This window comes from Tachyglossus aculeatus, chromosome 14, assembly GCF_015852505.1.
Source record: "Tachyglossus aculeatus isolate mTacAcu1 chromosome 14, mTacAcu1.pri, whole genome shotgun sequence".
NCBI classification, from domain to species: domain Eukaryota; kingdom Metazoa; phylum Chordata; class Mammalia; order Monotremata; family Tachyglossidae; genus Tachyglossus; species Tachyglossus aculeatus.
The window spans coordinates 54,066,501-54,084,220 of record NC_052079.1 but is presented as its reverse complement, the minus strand read 5'-3'; the positions used below and the strand labels follow the sequence as shown (position 1 = coordinate 54,084,220).

The 17,720-nt window shown below is 49.2% G+C and overlaps 1 protein-coding gene across 1 annotated transcript in view; it reads right to left on the bottom strand.

The window, feature by feature from the left end:
- Positions 1–17,261, bottom strand: part of DENND6B (DENN domain containing 6B) — a 32,780-nt gene extending 15,519 nt beyond the window's left edge. The window contains exons 1-4 of the mRNA XM_038756784.1: positions 17,012–17,261; positions 5,734–5,772; positions 5,611–5,653; positions 2,606–2,718 (exon numbers count right to left, since the gene is read on the bottom strand). Of these exons, the coding sequence (XP_038612712.1) occupies positions 2,606–2,718; positions 5,611–5,653; positions 5,734–5,772; positions 17,012–17,233 (417 nt within the window). The 5' untranslated portion in view covers positions 17,234–17,261. The remainder of the gene's footprint in view (positions 1–2,605; positions 2,719–5,610; positions 5,654–5,733; positions 5,773–17,011) is intronic.
- Positions 17,262–17,720: the final 459 nt, after the last annotated feature.

Genomic DNA, 17,720 nt, shown 5'->3' with positions numbered 1-17,720 from the left:
TTAGCAGGCATGAGAACTAACTTGTACCAACTTGGACTTCCCAAGCGCTTAGTACAGTGCTCTGCACACAGGAAGCGCTCAATAAATACGACTGAATGAATGAGAAGGCCACCTCCTCCAAGAAGCCTTCCCAGACTAAGCCCCACTTTTCCTCATGTCCCATTCCCTTCTCCACCGCCCTGACTTGCCCCCTTTGCTCTTCCCTCCCTTCCAGCCCCACAACACTTAGGTCCATAACTATAACTGTATTCACTCATTCATTCAATCGTATTTATTGAGCGCTTACTGTGTGCGGAGCACTGTACTAAGCGCTTGGGAAGTCCAAGTCGGCAACATATAGTATCTATTTGTATTGATGTCTGTCTCCCCCGACTAGACTTTAAACTTTAAGCTCAACATGGGCAGGGAAGGTCACTGTTTATTTTTGTATTGTACTTTCCCAAGTGCTTAGAACAGTACTCTGCACATAGTAAGTGCTCAATACAATGGAATTAATTAATGAATAAGGGATTCCTGCCCCCAAGGGTTCCCCCCACCTCTTTATCTTCCTTCCTGGAGGGTGGAGAGGGCATGGATATTTCACCCACTCGCCAGCCTGCCTCCAGAGGGGAATGGGGCCTGACTCCTGGGGGATCATCCCGACGGAGCCATCCGTAGCACACAGACCACCTCTTCCTGTTCCTCCTGTTCCTGGTGGACAGGCAGATGGGGAGGCTGGCTGGGTGTGTCCCAAGAAAGCTCAGGACTCCACCACTGGCCCCTTCGCTCAGGATCAGAAAGAACTCCAGACGTGCCCGGGCTCCCAGCGTGGCTCAGTGGAAAGGGCCTGGGCTTGGGAGTCAGGGGTCATGGGTTCCAATCCCAGCTCTGCCGTTTATCGGCTGTGTGACTCTGGGCAAATCACTTCACTTCTCTGGGCCTCAGTTCCCTCATCTGGAAAATGGGGATGAAGACTGTGAGCCCCACGTGGGACAACCTGATCACCTTGTATTCCCCTGGCATTTAGAACAGTGTTTTGCACATAGTAAGCATTTAACAAATACCATTATCATTATTATTAGTAGTAGTATTATAAGTCACTTCACTTCTCTGGGCCTCAGTTCCCTCATCTGGAAAATGGGGATGAAGACTGTGAACCCCACGTGGGACAACCTGATCACCTTGTATTCCCCCGGTGCTTAGAACAGTGTTTTGCACATAGTAAGCGCTTAACAAATACCATTATTATTATTAGTAGTAGTAGTAGTATAAGTCACTTCACTTCTCTGGGCCTCAGTTAACTCATCTGTAAAATGGGGATGAAGACTGTGAGCCCCCCGTGGGACAACCTGATCACCTTGTAACCTCCCCAGCGCTTAGAAAAGTGCTTTGCACATAATAAGCGCTTAATAAATGCCAATATTATAATATTATTATTAATATTAAAACCCCAGGCCCAAATTTCGATTGCACCCTCTGCTGCCACCCAGCGACCCCAGTGGTGCATTGCACCGGCCAGCCGTGCCCGACCCGAACCAAAATAATAATAATAATAATGGCATTTATTAAGTGCTTACTATGTGCAAATCACTGTTCTAAGCGCTGGGGAGTTTACAAGGTGATGAGGTTGTCCCACGGGGGGCTCACAATCTTAATCTCCATTTTACAGATGAGGTAACTGAGGCCCAGAGAAGTTAAGTGACTTGCCCAAAGTCACACAGCTGACAAGTGGTGGAGCTGGGATTTGAACCCATGACCTCTGACTCTAAAGCCCGGGCTCTTTCCACTGAGCCAAAACCCTGGGTGGGAAGGGCAGGGTGGCAAGACTAGACTAGCTCTAGACTGTGAGCCCGTTGTTGGGTAGGGACCGTCTCTATATGTTGCCAACTTGTACTTCCCAAGCGCTTAGTACAGTGCCCTGCACACAGTTAAGCGCTCAACAAATACGACTGAAAAAAAAAAAAGAGGCAGGGCTGCAGGCTGGGCCCTGCCACCCTCGCCACCTGCCTGAATAATAATAATAATCATGATGGCATTTGTTAAGCACTTATTATGTGCAAAGCACTGTTCTAAGTGCTGGGGAGGGTCCAAGGAGATCACATCCCACGTGGGGCTCACAGTCTTAATCCCCATTTTACAGATGAGGTAACAGATGAGGCAGGAGGAGAGTGAAGAGATGGAGGGGTCAGGGGTAACAGGCCGAGAAGAGTGGGGTTTAGGAGTGAGGAGGGGGCCCGGTGCATGTTCCAACCACAGGTGAGCAAACTGAAGCCTGTGGGGAGCTGGAGGTTAAATGAATCTGTCTCGGACCCTCCTGGGCCTGCCCTGTTATCCAGACCCCGAACCCCAGCTCCCACAAAATCGATGCTGACCTCAGCCGTCCTCGCCTTGGGCCACCACCCCGGCTTGAGGCCACCTTGGTTCCCACCGGGGTCGCCCGCAGGGTCACGTTCGCTTGGTCCAACCGCGATGACACCTGCCCTGCTCTCCTGACCTCCACCCGAGCAACATCCTGGGCTCCGGTGGGGTGAAGTGGTGGGAGAAAACGTGTTCCTCCCCAGGCTTCCTGCTCCCCCCACTCTGTTCCTCCACTCTGGCCCCGGAGGGGTCATCTGGTCCGGCTCACCTGCAGCGTCGCGGGGGCCCTCCGGGCGTAGTCCCCGTCATCCGGGGGTGGGGGGCTCCTCTGTCCGCCGGACTGCCGCAGGCGGAAGCTGAACTGGGTGTCCCCGAGGCAGCCTGGGGGCAAACGACATAGCCTCGTAGTCCCCAGGGTGGGCCGGGGACTACGAGGCTAGTGGGTGGGCCGGGGCAGAGTGGTGGTGGTGGTGTGTTTGTGTGTGTGTGCATGCATGCGTGCCTCCAGCCCAACTCTAATAATAGCGGTATTTGTTAAGCGCTTACTCTGTGCCAGACACTGTGCTATGCGCTGGGGTGGATGCAAGCAAATCAGGCTGGACACAGCCCCAAGTGGGGCTCCTGCATCCACATGGGAAGATGCCCAAGCGATTCCAGCTGCGATGAGTCAGAATCCAACCAGGCCCCCCCCCGAGGGCCGGGCCCCAGAGGGTCCACTCTGTCCAACAAGGAGGGGTGTCCAAGATGGTCACCGGCACACGGTCCCCAAAGAGCCCCAGAGTCACCGGGCCTGGGCCGGGCGGATCAGGGGCTGACCACCGTGGCTGTGGTGGTGGTGGTGGTGTGGGGAGTATCACCCAAGGGTGGATGTCCTGATGGAGAACTGGGTCCCGGGTTCTACCGGTCATTCCCAGTTCCCTCACTCAGGGGAACTGATTTTTTTGTTTGTTTGGTTTTTTAAAATGGTACGTGTTAAGCATTTACTACGTTCCTAGCACTGCACTAAGCGCTGGGTTAGATACAGGACAACCAGGCTGGTCGCAGTCCTTGTTCTGTGTTGAGTCCACACTCTTAAACGGGAGGGAGAACGGGTATTTAAGTTGCAATTTTTCCTCCCCCTTTAGCACCCCTCCGCCCGCCCCTCCCGCTCCCTCTCCCACTCCCTCGGCTTTAAGCAGCTCAAGATCCTCTGCAGGGAGACAGGAACTGGGAGAAGGGGGGTGGGAGAACAGCCCTGGCAGCTCTGGAAGAACCGGGGGTGGGACGGGAGGCCTCTCAGCTGACCATGGAGAAGGACAGAGTGGTGGTGGTGGTGGTGTTGATGATGGAAAATTTCAGTGTCTCGTGTGCACAGCCAAGAATCCAAAGGTCTCTGTCCTTCCTGTCTGTCTCTCTGGTCACAGCCTGAGCCCTTTCCCTGCAAGCAGCCTCCCCGCAACCCCCGGGCTGAAAACATCTTCTAGACTGTGAGCCCACTGTTGGGTAGGGATTGTCTCTATATGTTGCCAACTTGTACTTCCCAAGCGCTTAGTACAGTGCTCTGCACACAGTAAGTGCTCAATAAATACGACTGAATGAATGAATCTCTCTAAGCGGAAGAAGCCCAATCCGTGGACTTTGGTGCTATTAGATGCCATTTTGATGCCAGCCGGCATACACGCTAATCGACCCTGGCCGTCTCTCAGGGGACCCAGCTCTCCCCTCTCCCTCCGTTCAGTGAGAAACGTCGCTGTCGCTGGGGTGGCTCCGGCCTCTGATGCCAATCAATCGATCGATCGATCGATCAATCAGTCTGGGAGCGGGACACTCAAGCCAAGCCCAGGCCTTTGCCAGGACCTCAGCCCACAGAGCTCCAGGGGGCCAAGTCTGGCTCTGCCCTAGGTTGCCCTCCCATCCCAAGCAGCGTGCGTGGCTCAGTGGAAAGAGCTCGGGCTTTGGAGTCAGAGGTCATGGATTCGAATACCGACTCCACCAATTGTCAGCTGTGTGACTTTGGGCAAGTCACTTTACTTCTCTGGGCCTGAGTTACCTCATCTGTAAAATGGGGATGAAGACTATGAGCCCCCACCCCCCCATGGGACAACCTGATCACCTTGTAACCTCCCCAGCGCTTAGTACAGTGCTTTGCACATTAATAAATGCCATTATTATTATTATTATTATTCTCTGAGCCTCAGTTCCCTCATCTGGAAAATGGGGATTAAGATTGTGAGCCCCATCTGGGACAACTTGATCACCTTGTATTCCCCCCAGCGCTTAGAACAGTGCTCTGCACATAGTAAGCGCTTAACAAATGCCATTATTATTATTATTATTCTCTGAACCTCAGTTCCCTCATCTGGAAAACGGGGATTAAGACTGTGAGCCCCACGTGGGACAACTTGATCACCTTGTATTCCCCCCAGCGCTTAGAACAGTGCTCTGCACGTAGTAAGCGTTTAACAAATGCCATATTATTATTATTATCCCGCTCTGAGGAATCCTAGGGGAGAGAGCACCATGGCCTCACGGGCAGAACAGAGAGCTGGAAGCCAGGTGACCAGAGTTCTGATCCCGGCTCTGCCGCTTGCCCGCTCTGTGACCCAATTCCCGTCATGTCTTTGGGCCTCAGTTTCCTCATCTGCGAAACGGAGATTCGACACCTGTTCTCTTTCCTTTGTAGACTGGGAGCCTCAGTTGGGACAGGGACAGCCTGATGATGAGCACCTAGGACTTAATGCAGTGTTTGGCACAGAGTGGCCACCATAGTGATTTTATTATCATTGTTATTATTATTCATTCAATCATACTTATTGAGCGCTTACTGTGTGCACAGCACTGGACTAAGCGCTTGGGAAGTATAAGTTGGCAACATATAGAGACGGTCCCTACCCTATCAGTATTATTAACATTAAGAAATCCAGGGCGGTAAGGCCAGGGCAGCAAAGTGAGGGCCCAGGCCCGGGCCAGCATGCTGGTTTCAGTTCAGAGTCCTGTCTCAGAATGCTGTCAGGGTAAGTGTGGGTTGGCTTTGCCCACCAATCCTTTCGATGAGGCCCCCACGCCTTGCCCTCCGTTTTGCTATCAGCTCTGAATCCAACTGCGGGCTCTTCAGACATTCCTGGGGGTCCTTTCCCCGTTCCCCCAGGGAGACGCTCCCAGGACTACCCTGGCACCCACAAATCCCGGGCGAGTCACCACTGGGCAAGGGAGACTTTTGCGTATCCTAAACTCTGCCCATCCCCGCCCCTCCGCACCCCGGCCCCTGAGGAGCAACCGCAGTAAACCCCTCACCTGAGTAGGAGTCCGGAAAGGACAGGTAGCAGATACTGGTTTTCTGGAACGAAAGAGAGAACGCCGTGAGGCTCCGTCCGACCCACCGCCCTGAAATCTGGGTCCCGAGGAAGCCAGACTCACCTCCTTCTCTGTCAGTCGGAAGTCTGAGGGGTACACCAGCTGCAGGAGGGAGGAAGTGGAGAGGGTTATTACTTGACGTTCCCTGCATCTCCCTAACTCCCAGCAAGTGCCTGCCAGTGATGCAGCATCCCCAGTCTCTGTCCCAAGGCAGGGGATGCAGCCCCCCATCCTCACCTGGTCAAGAGGGGCTTTGTGGAGAAGCATTTTGCACTAGGCTTTGGGAGGGGGAAGGGGAGGCTGAAGGGGAACAAGTTTCATTCATTCATTCAATCGTATTGATTGAGCGCTTACTATGTGCAGAGCACAGTACTAATCAATCAATCAATCGTATTTATGGAGCGCTTACTGTGTGCAGAGCACAGTACTAAGAACTTGAGAAGTACAAGTTGGCAACATCTAGAGACGGTCCCTACCCAACAGCGGGCTCACAGTCTAGAAGGGGGAGACAGAGAACAAAACATATTAACAAAATAAAATAAATAGAATGGATATGTACAAGTAAAATAAATAAATAAATAGAGTAATAAATACGTACAGACATATATACATATATACAGGTGCTGTGGGGAAGGGAAGGAGGTAAGGCGGGGGTGAAGGAGGGGGTGGCAACATATAGAGACGGTCCCTACCCAACAGCGGGCTCATAGTCTAGAAGGGGGAGACAGACAACAAAACAAAACATATTAACAAAATAAAAGAAATAGAATGGATATGTGCAAGTAAAATAAATAGAGTAATAAATACGTACAAACATATATACATATACACAGGTGCTGTGGGGAAGGGAAGGAGGTAAGGCGGGGGGGGAAGGAGGGGGTGGCAACATATAGAGACGGTCCCTACCCAACAGTGGGCTCACAGTCTAGAAAGGGGAAACAGACAACAAAACAAAACATATTAACAAAATAAAATAAATAGAATAGATATGTACAAGTAAAATAAATAGAGTAATAAATACGTACAAACATATATACATATATACAGGTGCTGTGGGGAAGGGAAGGAGGTAAGGTCGGGGGGGGGGAAGGAGGGGGTGGCAACATCTAGAGATGGTCCCTACCCAACAGCGGGCTCACAGTCTAGAAGGGGGAGACAGACAACAAAAAAAACATATTAACAAAATAAAATAAATAGAATAGATATGTACAAGTAAAATAAATAAATAAATAGAGTAATAAATACGTACAAACATATATACATATATACAGGTGCTGTGGGGAAGGGAAGGAGGTAAGGTGGGGGGGAAGGAGGGGGTGGCAACATATAGAGACGGTCCCTACCCAACAGCGGGCTCACACTCTAGAAGGGGGAGACGGACAATAAAACAAAACATATTAACAAAATAAAATAAATAGAATAGATATGTACAAGTAAAATAAATAGAGGAATAAATACGTACAAACATATATACATATATACAGGTGCTGCGGGGAAGGGAAGGAGGTAAGGCAGGGGGGAAGGAGGGGGTGGCAGCATATAGAGATGGTCCCTACCCAACAGCGGGCTCACAGTCTAGAAGGGGGAGACAGACAACAAAACAAAACATATTAACAAAATAAAATAAATAGAATAGTAAAAATAGGTTGATGCGGGGGGAAGCAGGAATGCTGGGGTCATGGTCCCCAGATCGGAACTGACAAAATGAAAAGCCAGCTAGGGCTGACTCATCCCCAAACCGCTGAATGTGTTTGCTTCAACACCCCCCGATCCATGGAGACGGGGACAAACAGCTACAACACACCTGCTCTTCAGCCATCAAGGGACGACACTCACCCCACGCACCGAGCGTGTCAACGGGAGAAATTCGAGCAGAAGGGGCGACGAACTGGACGAGGGAAGCTAATCTGAGACTGACTAGACGGTGAGCCCTAAGACCCATCTGATGATCCTGTTTCTAGCCCAGTGCTTAGCATGAGGCTCGGCACATAGTAAAGTGCTTAACAAATGCCACAAATATAATAATAATGGCATTTATTAAGCGCTTACTATGTGCAAAGCACTGTTCTAAGCGCTGGGGAGGTTACAAGGAGATCAGGTTGTCCCAAGGGGGGCTCACAATCTTAATCCCCATTTTACAGATGAGGGAACTGAGGCCCAGAGAAGTGAAGTGACTTGCCCAAAGTCACACAGCTGACAATTGGCAGAGCCGGGATTCGAACCCATGACCCCTGACTCCAAAGCCCGTGCCCTTTCCACTGAGCCACGCTGCTTCTCTAATAGTAATATGATGATTATTAACCTTCTTGTCTCCCCTTTCTAGACTGTGAGCCCACTGTTGGGCAGGGACTGTCTCTATATGTTACCAACTTGTACTTCCCAAGCGCTTAGTCCAGTGCTCTGCACACAGTAAGCGCTCAATAAATACGACTGATTGATTGATTGATTGATCATCTGAAACTTGGAAGGGGAAGTGGGGAGAAATGCCCCTGAGGCTCTATCTTAAGACCGAAATTGCGGGAAGATTTTGGGGAGGGGCCCAGCAGAGGAGAGGGAAAAGGTTTCTGGGAGCGGCCAAGCAAAGGAGAAAGGTAAAGCTACTGGGAGTGGCCAAAGGGAACACGGAAATTTCAGGAAGATTTCTGGGAGTGGTCGGCAAAGGAGAGAGAAAAGGCTTCTGGGAGTGGCTAAGGCAAGCAGAAAGCAAAGGCTTCTGGGAGAGTGGCCAAGTAATGGAGAGTGCAAGGCTTCTGGGAGTCCCTGTTCCACAGGAGGCTCACCATCTTAATCCCCATCTTCCAGATGAGGTAACTGAGACCCGGGAAAGGGAAGTGACTTGCCCAGGGACACGCAACAGACAAGTGGCAGTGCCAGGATTAGAACCCAGGTCCTTCTAACTCCCAGGCCCGTGCTGTCGAGAAGCAACACGCCGCCGGACCGGTGGGTCTGGAAGGCCTCAGGCCCGGAATGGCCATCAGAAGCCATCAAAGAGTGCAGGCATTTCCTGTTTACCGAGGCCCATTCCCAGCCAGCCCGGTGGCCCCGCTGAGCTCAGTAACGGGAGCCATCTTCAAATCAATCAATCAATCAATCAATCGTATTTACTGAGCGCTTACGGTGTGCAGAGCACTGGACTAAGCGCTTGGGAAGTCCAAGTTGGCAACATCTAGAGACGGTCCCTACCCAACAGCGGGGCTCACAGTCTAGAAAGGGGAGACAGAGAACAAAACAAAACATATTAACAAAATAAAATAAATAGAATAGATGTGTACAAGTAAAATAAATAGTGTAATAAATATGTACAAACACATATAGATATATACAGGGGAAGCGGCAGAACTTGGCAGCCTCTCGCGCTCTATAAATAGTGCCGTGGGCCGGCACTGGGCAAGAGCAGGGATGGTTCACATAATCTCATCTGTCTTCACCCTCCCAGCTCTAGAAAGTTCTGGTGGTCAGGAAGCAGGAAGGCCACTCGCCATACCGGAGAAGCAGCGTGGCTCGGTGGAAAGAGCCCGGGCTTTGGAGTCAGAGGTCATGGGTTCAAACCCCGGCTCGGCCACTTGTCAGCTGTGTGACTCTGGGCAAGTCACTTCACTTCTCTGGGCCTCAGTTCCCTCATCTGTAAAATGGGGATGAAGACTGTGAGCCCCCCGTGGGACAACCTGAGCACCTTGTAACCTCCCCAGTGCTTAGAACAGTGCTTTGCACATAGTAAGCGCTTAATAAATGCCATTATTATTATTATTATACCAGGAGGTCCTTGTCCAGCTCTGCGGCTGAACAGCCCTTGCGTTCACTGCCAGCAGCCCTCCCCATCAGGCAGAAACTTCTCACCCTGGGCTTCCAGGCTGTCCATCCATCCCCTCGCCCCCTCCTCCCTCACCTCCCTTCTCTCCTTCTCCAGCCCAGCCCGCACCCTCCGCTCCTCCGCCACCGCTAATCTCCTCACCGTTAGGCCTCGTTCTCGCCTGTCCCGCCGTCGACCCCCGGCCCACGTCATCCCCGGGGCCTGGAATGTCCTCCCTCTGCCCATCCGCTAAGCTAGCTCTCTTCCTCCCTTGAAGGCCCTACTGAGAGCTCACCTCCTCCAGGAGGCCTTCCCGGACTGAGCCCCCTCCTTCCTCTCCCCCTCCTTCCCCTCCCCACAGCACCTGTATATATATATATATATAATATATATATGTTTGTACAGATTTATTATTCCATTTATATTTTATTATTATTCATATTCATATTATTCATTATCATTTATTTATTATTATTTATTATGTATTTATTTTATTTACATTATTTATTTTATTTTATTATTTAAAAATATTTTATTTTATTATTTTTAAAATATCGTTATATTATTTTATTATTATTATTATTTATTTATTTATTATTTATTATTATTTATGTTATTTATTATTTATTCATTATTATTTATTATGTATTTAATTTATTACTCAATATACTCAATAAAATAAATTTTATGTGTACATATTTATTCTATTTATTTTATTCTGTTAATCTGTTTTGTTTTGTTCTCTGTCTCCCCCTTCTAGACTGTGAGCCCACTGCTGGGTAGGGACAGACTCTATATGCTGCCAACTTGTACTTCCCAAGCACTTAGTCCAGTGCTCTGCACACAGTAAGCGCTCAATAAATACAACTGAATGAATGAATGAATTTATTACTCTACTTTATTTTATTTATTATTATTTATTTATTATTATTTATTCATTTTATTACTCAATAAAATACATTTTATTTGTACATATTTACTCTATTTTATTTTGTTAATATGTTTTGTTTTGTTCTCTGTCTCCCCCTTCTAGACTGTGAGTTCGCTGTTGGGTAGGGACTGTCTCTCTATGTTGCCAACTTGGACTTCCCAAGCGCTTAGTCCAGTGCTCTGCACACAGTAAGTGCTCAATAAATACGACTGAATGAATGAATGAATTAATTAATTAATTAATGAGTGATGGCCTCTGGGAAAGGGCTGTTTTCCTTTCAGCACCGAATATCTGTCCAATAAGACACTCCCGCTGGGGGTATGATGATGATGATGGCATTTATTAAGCGCTTACTATGTGCAAAGCACTGTTCTAAGCGCTGGGGAGGTTACAAGGTGTTCAGGTTGTCCCACGGGGCGCTCACAGTTTTCATCCCCATTTGACAGATGAGGGACCTGAGGCCCTGAGATGCGAAGTGACTTGCTCAAAGTCACACAGCTGACAAGTGGCGGAGGCAGGATTCAAACCCATGACCTCTGACTCCAAAGCCCGGGCACTAGCACTTACCAAATACCACAATTTGAACCATTATTATTAGTGGTGCGGCTGCAGCCGAGCCTCAGCACACTGCCACCTGCCAAAGCAGGTCCAACCCGATTTGCTTCTGTCTACGCTGGCGCTTAATACAGTGTCTGACACATAGTAAGTGCTTAGCAAATACCACAATTGGAATTACTATTATTATTATTATTACAACTGGTGCGGCTGCAGCCGAGCCTCAGCACACTGCCACCTGCCAAAGCAGGTCCAACCCGATTTGCCTCTGTCTACGCTGGCGCTCAGTACAGTGTCTGACACATAGTAAGTGCTTAGCAAATACCACAATTGTAACTATTATTATTATTATTATTATTATTATAACTGGTGCGGCTGCAGCCGAGCCTCAGCCCACTGCCACCTGCCAAAGCAGGTCCAACCCGATTTGCCTCTGTCTACGCTGGCGCTTAATACAGTGTCTGACACATAGTAAGTGCTTAGCAAATACCACAATTGTAACTATTATTGTTATTATTATTATTATTATTATTATTATTATTATTATTATAACTGGTGCGGCTGCAGCCGAGCCTCAGCCCACTGCCACCTGCCAAAGCAGGTCCAACCCGATTTGCTTCTATCTACGCTGGCGCTTAGTACAGTGTCTGACACATAGTAAGTGCTTAGCAAATACCACTGTTGTAACTATTATTATTATTATTATTATTACAACTGGTGCGGCTGCAGCCGAGCCTCAGCCCACTGCCACCTGCCAAAGCAGGTCCAACCCGATTTGCTTCTATCTACGCTGGCGCTTAGTACAGTGTCTGACACATAGTAAGTGCTTAGCAAATACCACTGTTGTAACTATTATTATTATTATTATTGTAACTGGTGCGGCTGCAGCCGAGCCCCAGCCCACTGCCACCTGCCAAAGCGGGTCCAACCCGATTTGCTTCTGTCTACGCTGGCGCTCAGTACAGTGCCTGACACACAGTAAGCACTTAGCAAATACCACAATTGTAACTATTATTATTATTATTACTGGTGTGGCTGTAGCCCAGCCCCAGCCCACTGCCACCTGCCAAAGCAGGTCTAACCCGATTTGCTTGTATCAACTACCCCGGCGTTTAGTACAGTGCCTGACACATATTAAGCGCTCAGCAAATACCACAACTGTAGCTATTATTATTATTATTATTATTATTATTATTATTATTATTATTACTGGTACGACTGTAGCCGAGTCCCAGCCCGCTGCCAGCTTCCAAAGCAGGTTCAATCCAATTTGCTTGTCTCTATCTCGGTGCTTAGTACAGTGCCTGACACATATTAAGCGCTTAGCATATACCACAATTGTAATTATCATTATTATTACTGGTATGGCTGTAACCGAGCCCCAGCCCGCTGCCACCTTCCAACGCAGGTCCAATCCGATTTGCGTGTATCTACCCTGGAGCTTAGTACAGTGCCTGACACATAGTAAGCACTTAGCAAATACCACAATTGTAACTATTATTATTATTATTATTATTATGATGATGATGATGATGATGATTACTGGTGTGGCTGTAGCCAAGCCCCAGCCCACTGCCACTTGCCAAAGCAGGTCTAACCCAATTTGCTTGTATCAACTATCCCGGAGTTTAGTACAGCGCCTGACACATATTAAGCGCTCAGCAAATACCACAACTGTGGCTGTTGTTATTGTTATTATTATTATTATTATCATTATTATTATTATTACTGGTACGGCTGTAGCCAAGTCCCAGCCCGCTGCCCACCTTCCAAAGCAGGTCCAATCCAATTTGCTTGTCTCTACCTCGGTGCTTAGTACAGTGCCTGACACATATTAAGCACTCAGCAAATACCACAACTGTAGCCAGTATTATTATTATTATTATTATTATTATTATTATTATTATTATTATTATTACTGGTACGGCTGTAGCCAAGTCCCAGCCCGCTGCCACCTTCCAAAGCAGGTCCAATCCAATTTGCTTGTATCTACCCTGGTGCTTAGTACAGTGCCTGACACATAGTAAGCGCTTAGTAAATACCACATAGAGAAGCACCATGGCTCAGTGTAAAGAGCAAGGGCTTTGGAGTCAGAAGTCATGGGTTCAAATCCCTGCTCCGCCACTTGTCAGCTGGGTGACTTTGGGCAAGTCACCTCACTTCTCTGGGCCTCAGTGACCTCATCTGTAAAATGGGGATGAAGACTGCGAGCCCCCCGGGGGACAACCTGATCACCTTGTAGCCTCCCCAACGCTTAGAAGCAGCGTGGCTCAGTGGAAAGAGCCCGGGCTTTGGAGTCAGAGGTCATGGGTTCGAATCCTGACTCTGCCACATGTCTGCTGTGTGACCTTGGGCAACTCACTTCACTTCTCTGAGCCTCAGTTACCTCATCTGTAAAATGGGGATTGAGACCGTGAGCCCCATGTGGGACAAGTTGACCACCTTGCATCCCCCCCAGTGCTTAGAACACTGCTCTGCACATAGTAAGCGCTTAACAAATGCCATCATTATTATTATTATTATTAGAACAGTGTTCTGCACATAGTAAGGGCTTAACAAATGCCATCATTATTATTATTATTATTATCAGAACAGTGCTTTGCACATAGTAAGCGCTTAACAAATGCCATCATCATTATTATTATTAGAACAGTGTTTTGCACATAGTAAGTGCTTAACAGTCCCTTCCCCACAGCACCTGTATATAGGTATATATGTTTGTACAAATTTATTACTCTATTTATTTTACTTGTACATATCTATTCTATTTATTTTATTTTGTTAATATGTTTCGTTTTGTTCTCTGTCTCCCCCTTTTAGACTGTGAGCCCACTGTTGGGTAGGGACCATCTCTAGATGTTGCCAACTTGGACTTCCCAAGCGCTTAGTACAGTGCTCTGCACACAGTAAGCACTCAATAAATGCGATTGATTGTTTAATAAATGCCATCATCATTATTATTATTATTCTCTGGGCCTCAGTTCCCTCAGCTGGAAAATGGGGATGAAGACTGCGAGCCCCCCGGGGGACAACCTGATCACCTTATAACCTTCCCAGCGCTTAGAACAGTGCTCTGCACATAGTAAGTGCTTAATAAATGCCATCATCATCATTATTATTATTCTCTGGGCCTCAGTTCCTGCAGCTGTAAAATGGGGATGAAGACTGTGAGCCCCCCGGGGGACAACCTGATCACCTTGTAACCTTCCCAGCGCTTAGAACAGTGCTTTGCACATAGTAAGTGCTTAACAAATACCATTATTATTAGTAGTAGTAGTATACGTCATTTCACTTCTCTGTGTCTCAGTTCCCTCATCTGTAAAATGGGGATGAAGACTGCGAGCCCCACGTGGGACAACCTGATCACCTTGTATTCCCCCGGCGCTTAGAACAGTGTTTTGCACATAGTAAGCGCTTAACAAATGCCATCATTCTTATTACCCTGGGGCAGCCCGGGCCAGAGCTGCTGCCCCTGCGGCCTCGGCACCCACTCAATCGGGACGTGAGACTGCAGTAAGCGCTCCCTGCTCCCTGGACCCGGCCACGAGAAGCGGCGTGGCTCAATGGCTTGAGAGTCAAAGATCGTGGGTTCTAATCCCGACGCCGCCACTTGTCAGCTGTGTGACTTTGGGCGAGTCACTTTACTTCTCTGTGCCTCAGTTACCTCATGTATATATATATATATATATAATTGGCATTTGTTAAGCGCTTACTATGTGCAAAGCACCGTTCTAAGCGCTGGGGAGGATACAGGGTGATCAGGTTGTCCCACAGGGGGCTCACAGTCTTAATCCCCATTTTACAGATGAGGTAACAGGCCCAGAGAAGTTAAGTGACTTGCCCAAGATCACACAGCAGACATGTGGCAGAGTCGGCATTCGAACCCATGACCTCTGACTCCAAAGCCCAGGCTCTTTCCACTGAGCCATGCTGCTTCTACCTCATCTGTAAAATGGGGATTAAGGAGCCCCACATGGGACAACCTGATCACCTTGTAGCCTCCCCAGCGCTTAGAACAGTGCTTGGCACCTAGTAAGCTCTTAACAAATACCAAAATTCTTATTATTATTCTCTGGGCCTCAGTGCCCTCATCTGCAAAATGGGAATGACGACTGTGAGCCCCATGGGGGACAACCTGATGACCCTGTATCTACCCCAGCGCTTAGAACAGCGCTTGGCACATAGCACTTAACAAATGCCACCATTATTATTCTTCTCAGGGCCTCAGTTAGCTCACCTGTAAAATGGGGATGAAGATTGTGAGCCCCACGTGGGCCAACCTGATGACCTTGTATCCCCCCAGCACTTGGAACAGTGCTTGGCACATAGTAAGAGCTCAGAGAATCAATCAATTGTATTTATTGAGTGCTTACTGTGTGCAGAGCACTGTACTACGCGCTTAAGAGAAGCAGCGTCGCTCAGTGGAAAGAGCCCGGGCTTTGGAGTCAGAGGTCATGGATTCAAATCCCAGCTCCGCCAACTGTCAGCTGTGTGACTTTGGCCAATCACTTCACTTCTCTGTGCCTCGGTGACCTCATCTATCAAATGGGGATTAAAACTGTGAGCCCCCCACACACACACACGTGGGACAACCTGATCACCTTGTAATGATGGCATTTATTATTAAGCGCTTACTATGTGCAAAGCACTGTTCTAAGCGCTGGGGAGGTTACAAGGTGACGAGGTTGTCCCACGGGGACAATCAGTCGTAATCCCCATTTTACAGATTAGGTAACTGAGGCACAGGGAAGTGAAGTGACTTCAATCAATCAATCAATCAATCGTATTTACTGAGCGCTTACTGTGTGCAGAGCACTGTACTAAGCGCTTGGGAAGTACAAGTTGGCAACATATAGAGACAGTCCCTACCCAACAGTGGGCTCACAGTCTAAAAGGGGGAGACAGAGACAGAGAGACAGACTTGCCCAAAGTCACCCAGCTGACAATTGGCGGAGCCGGGATTTGAACCCGTGACCTCTGACTCCAAAGCCCGGGCTCTTTCCAGTGAGCCGCGCTGCTTCCTCTAACCTCCCCGGTGCTTAGAACAGTGCTTGGCACATAGTAAGCGCTTAATAAATGCCATTATGATGACGATGATGAGAGAAGCAGCATGGCTCAGTGGAAAAGAGCCCGGGCTTTGGAGTCAGAGGTCATGGGTTCAAATCCCAGCTCCGCCAATTGCCAGCTGTGTGACTTTGGGCAAGTCACTTCACTTCTCTGTGCCTCAGTGACCTCATCTGTCAAATGGGGATGAAGACTGTGAGCCCGCCGTGGGCCAACCTGATCGCCTTGTAACCTTCCCAGCGCTTAGAACAGTGCTTTGCACATAGTAAGCGCTTAATAAATGCCATTATGATGATGATGATGATGATGATTACCTCCATGGCCTGGCCCAGCTCAGTGACCTCACCTGTCAAATGGGGATGAAGACTGTGAGCCCCCCGTGGGACAACCTGATCGCCTTGTAACCTTCCCAGCGCTTAGAACAGTGCTTTGCATGTAGTAAGCGCTTAATAAATGCCATTATTATTATTATGATGATGATGATGATGATTACCTCCATGGCCTGGCCCAGCTCAGTGACCTCATCTGTCAAATGGGGATGAAGACTGTGAGCCCCCCCTGGGACAACCTGATCGCCTTGTAACCTTCCCAGCGCTTAGAACAGTGCTTTGCACATAGTAAGCGCTTAATAAATGCCATTATGATGATGATGCTGATGATTACCTCCATGGCCTGGCCCAGCTCAGTGACCTCATCTGTCAAATGGGGATGAAGACTGTGAGCCCCCCCCTGGGACAACCTGATCGCCTTGTAACCTTCCCAGCGCTTAGAACAGTGCTTTGCACATAGTAAGCGCTTAATAAATGCCATTATGATGATGATGCTGATGATTACCTCCATGGCCTGGCCCAGCTCAGTGACCTCATCTGTCAAATGGGGATGAAGACTGTGAGCCCCCCGTGGGACAACCTGATCGCCTTGTAACCTTCCCAGCGCTTAGAACAGTGCTTTGCACGTAGTAAGCGCTTAATAAATGCCATTAGTATGGTGATGATGATTACCTCCATGGCTTGGCCCAGCTCCAGGTCAAAGGTGACCACACAGACGCACTCGAGCCAGGCGGAGAAGCGGGCCCAGGGCAGCACAAGGGGCGGTGGCGGGGCCTCCCGCCCGCAGGAGGAGGAGGAGGAGGAGGAAGAGGTGGAGGAAGAGGCGTTGGGGTCCAGCTGGGACGGGCAGGGCTCGCAGGCCCGGCGGGGATCGGCGCTGGACAACACGTCCATCACCGCCTCGGGCCGCCTCCAGCCCCGCTAGGCCCGGACTGGTCCAGGCCCCATCCTCCGCCCGTTGCCATGGAAACGAGCGGAGGGGCGCCCCCCGGCGGCCGCGGGGGCGCGCCGCACCCGAGCCCCTCCCCAGACCCACCGAGAGCGCGCGCGAGAGAGCGGCTCGGCCGGCCCACCGCCCGTTAGGGCGCCCTCACGCGGTGGGAGGACCGCGCCAAGCCGGAGCCGCCCCTGAGGGGCAGCGAGAAGGGAGGCCTCCCGCGGGCCAGAGCGGTCGCGGCCTTAGAGAAGCCGCGTGGATTTGGAGTCAATCAATCAATCAATCAATCAATCATATTTATTGAGCGCTTACTGTGTGCAGAGCACTGGACTAAGCGCTTGGGAAGGCCAAGTTGGCAACCTATAGAGACAGTCCCTACCCAACAGTGGGCTCACAGTCTAAAAGGGGGAGACAGAGAAAACCAAACATACTAACAAAATAAAA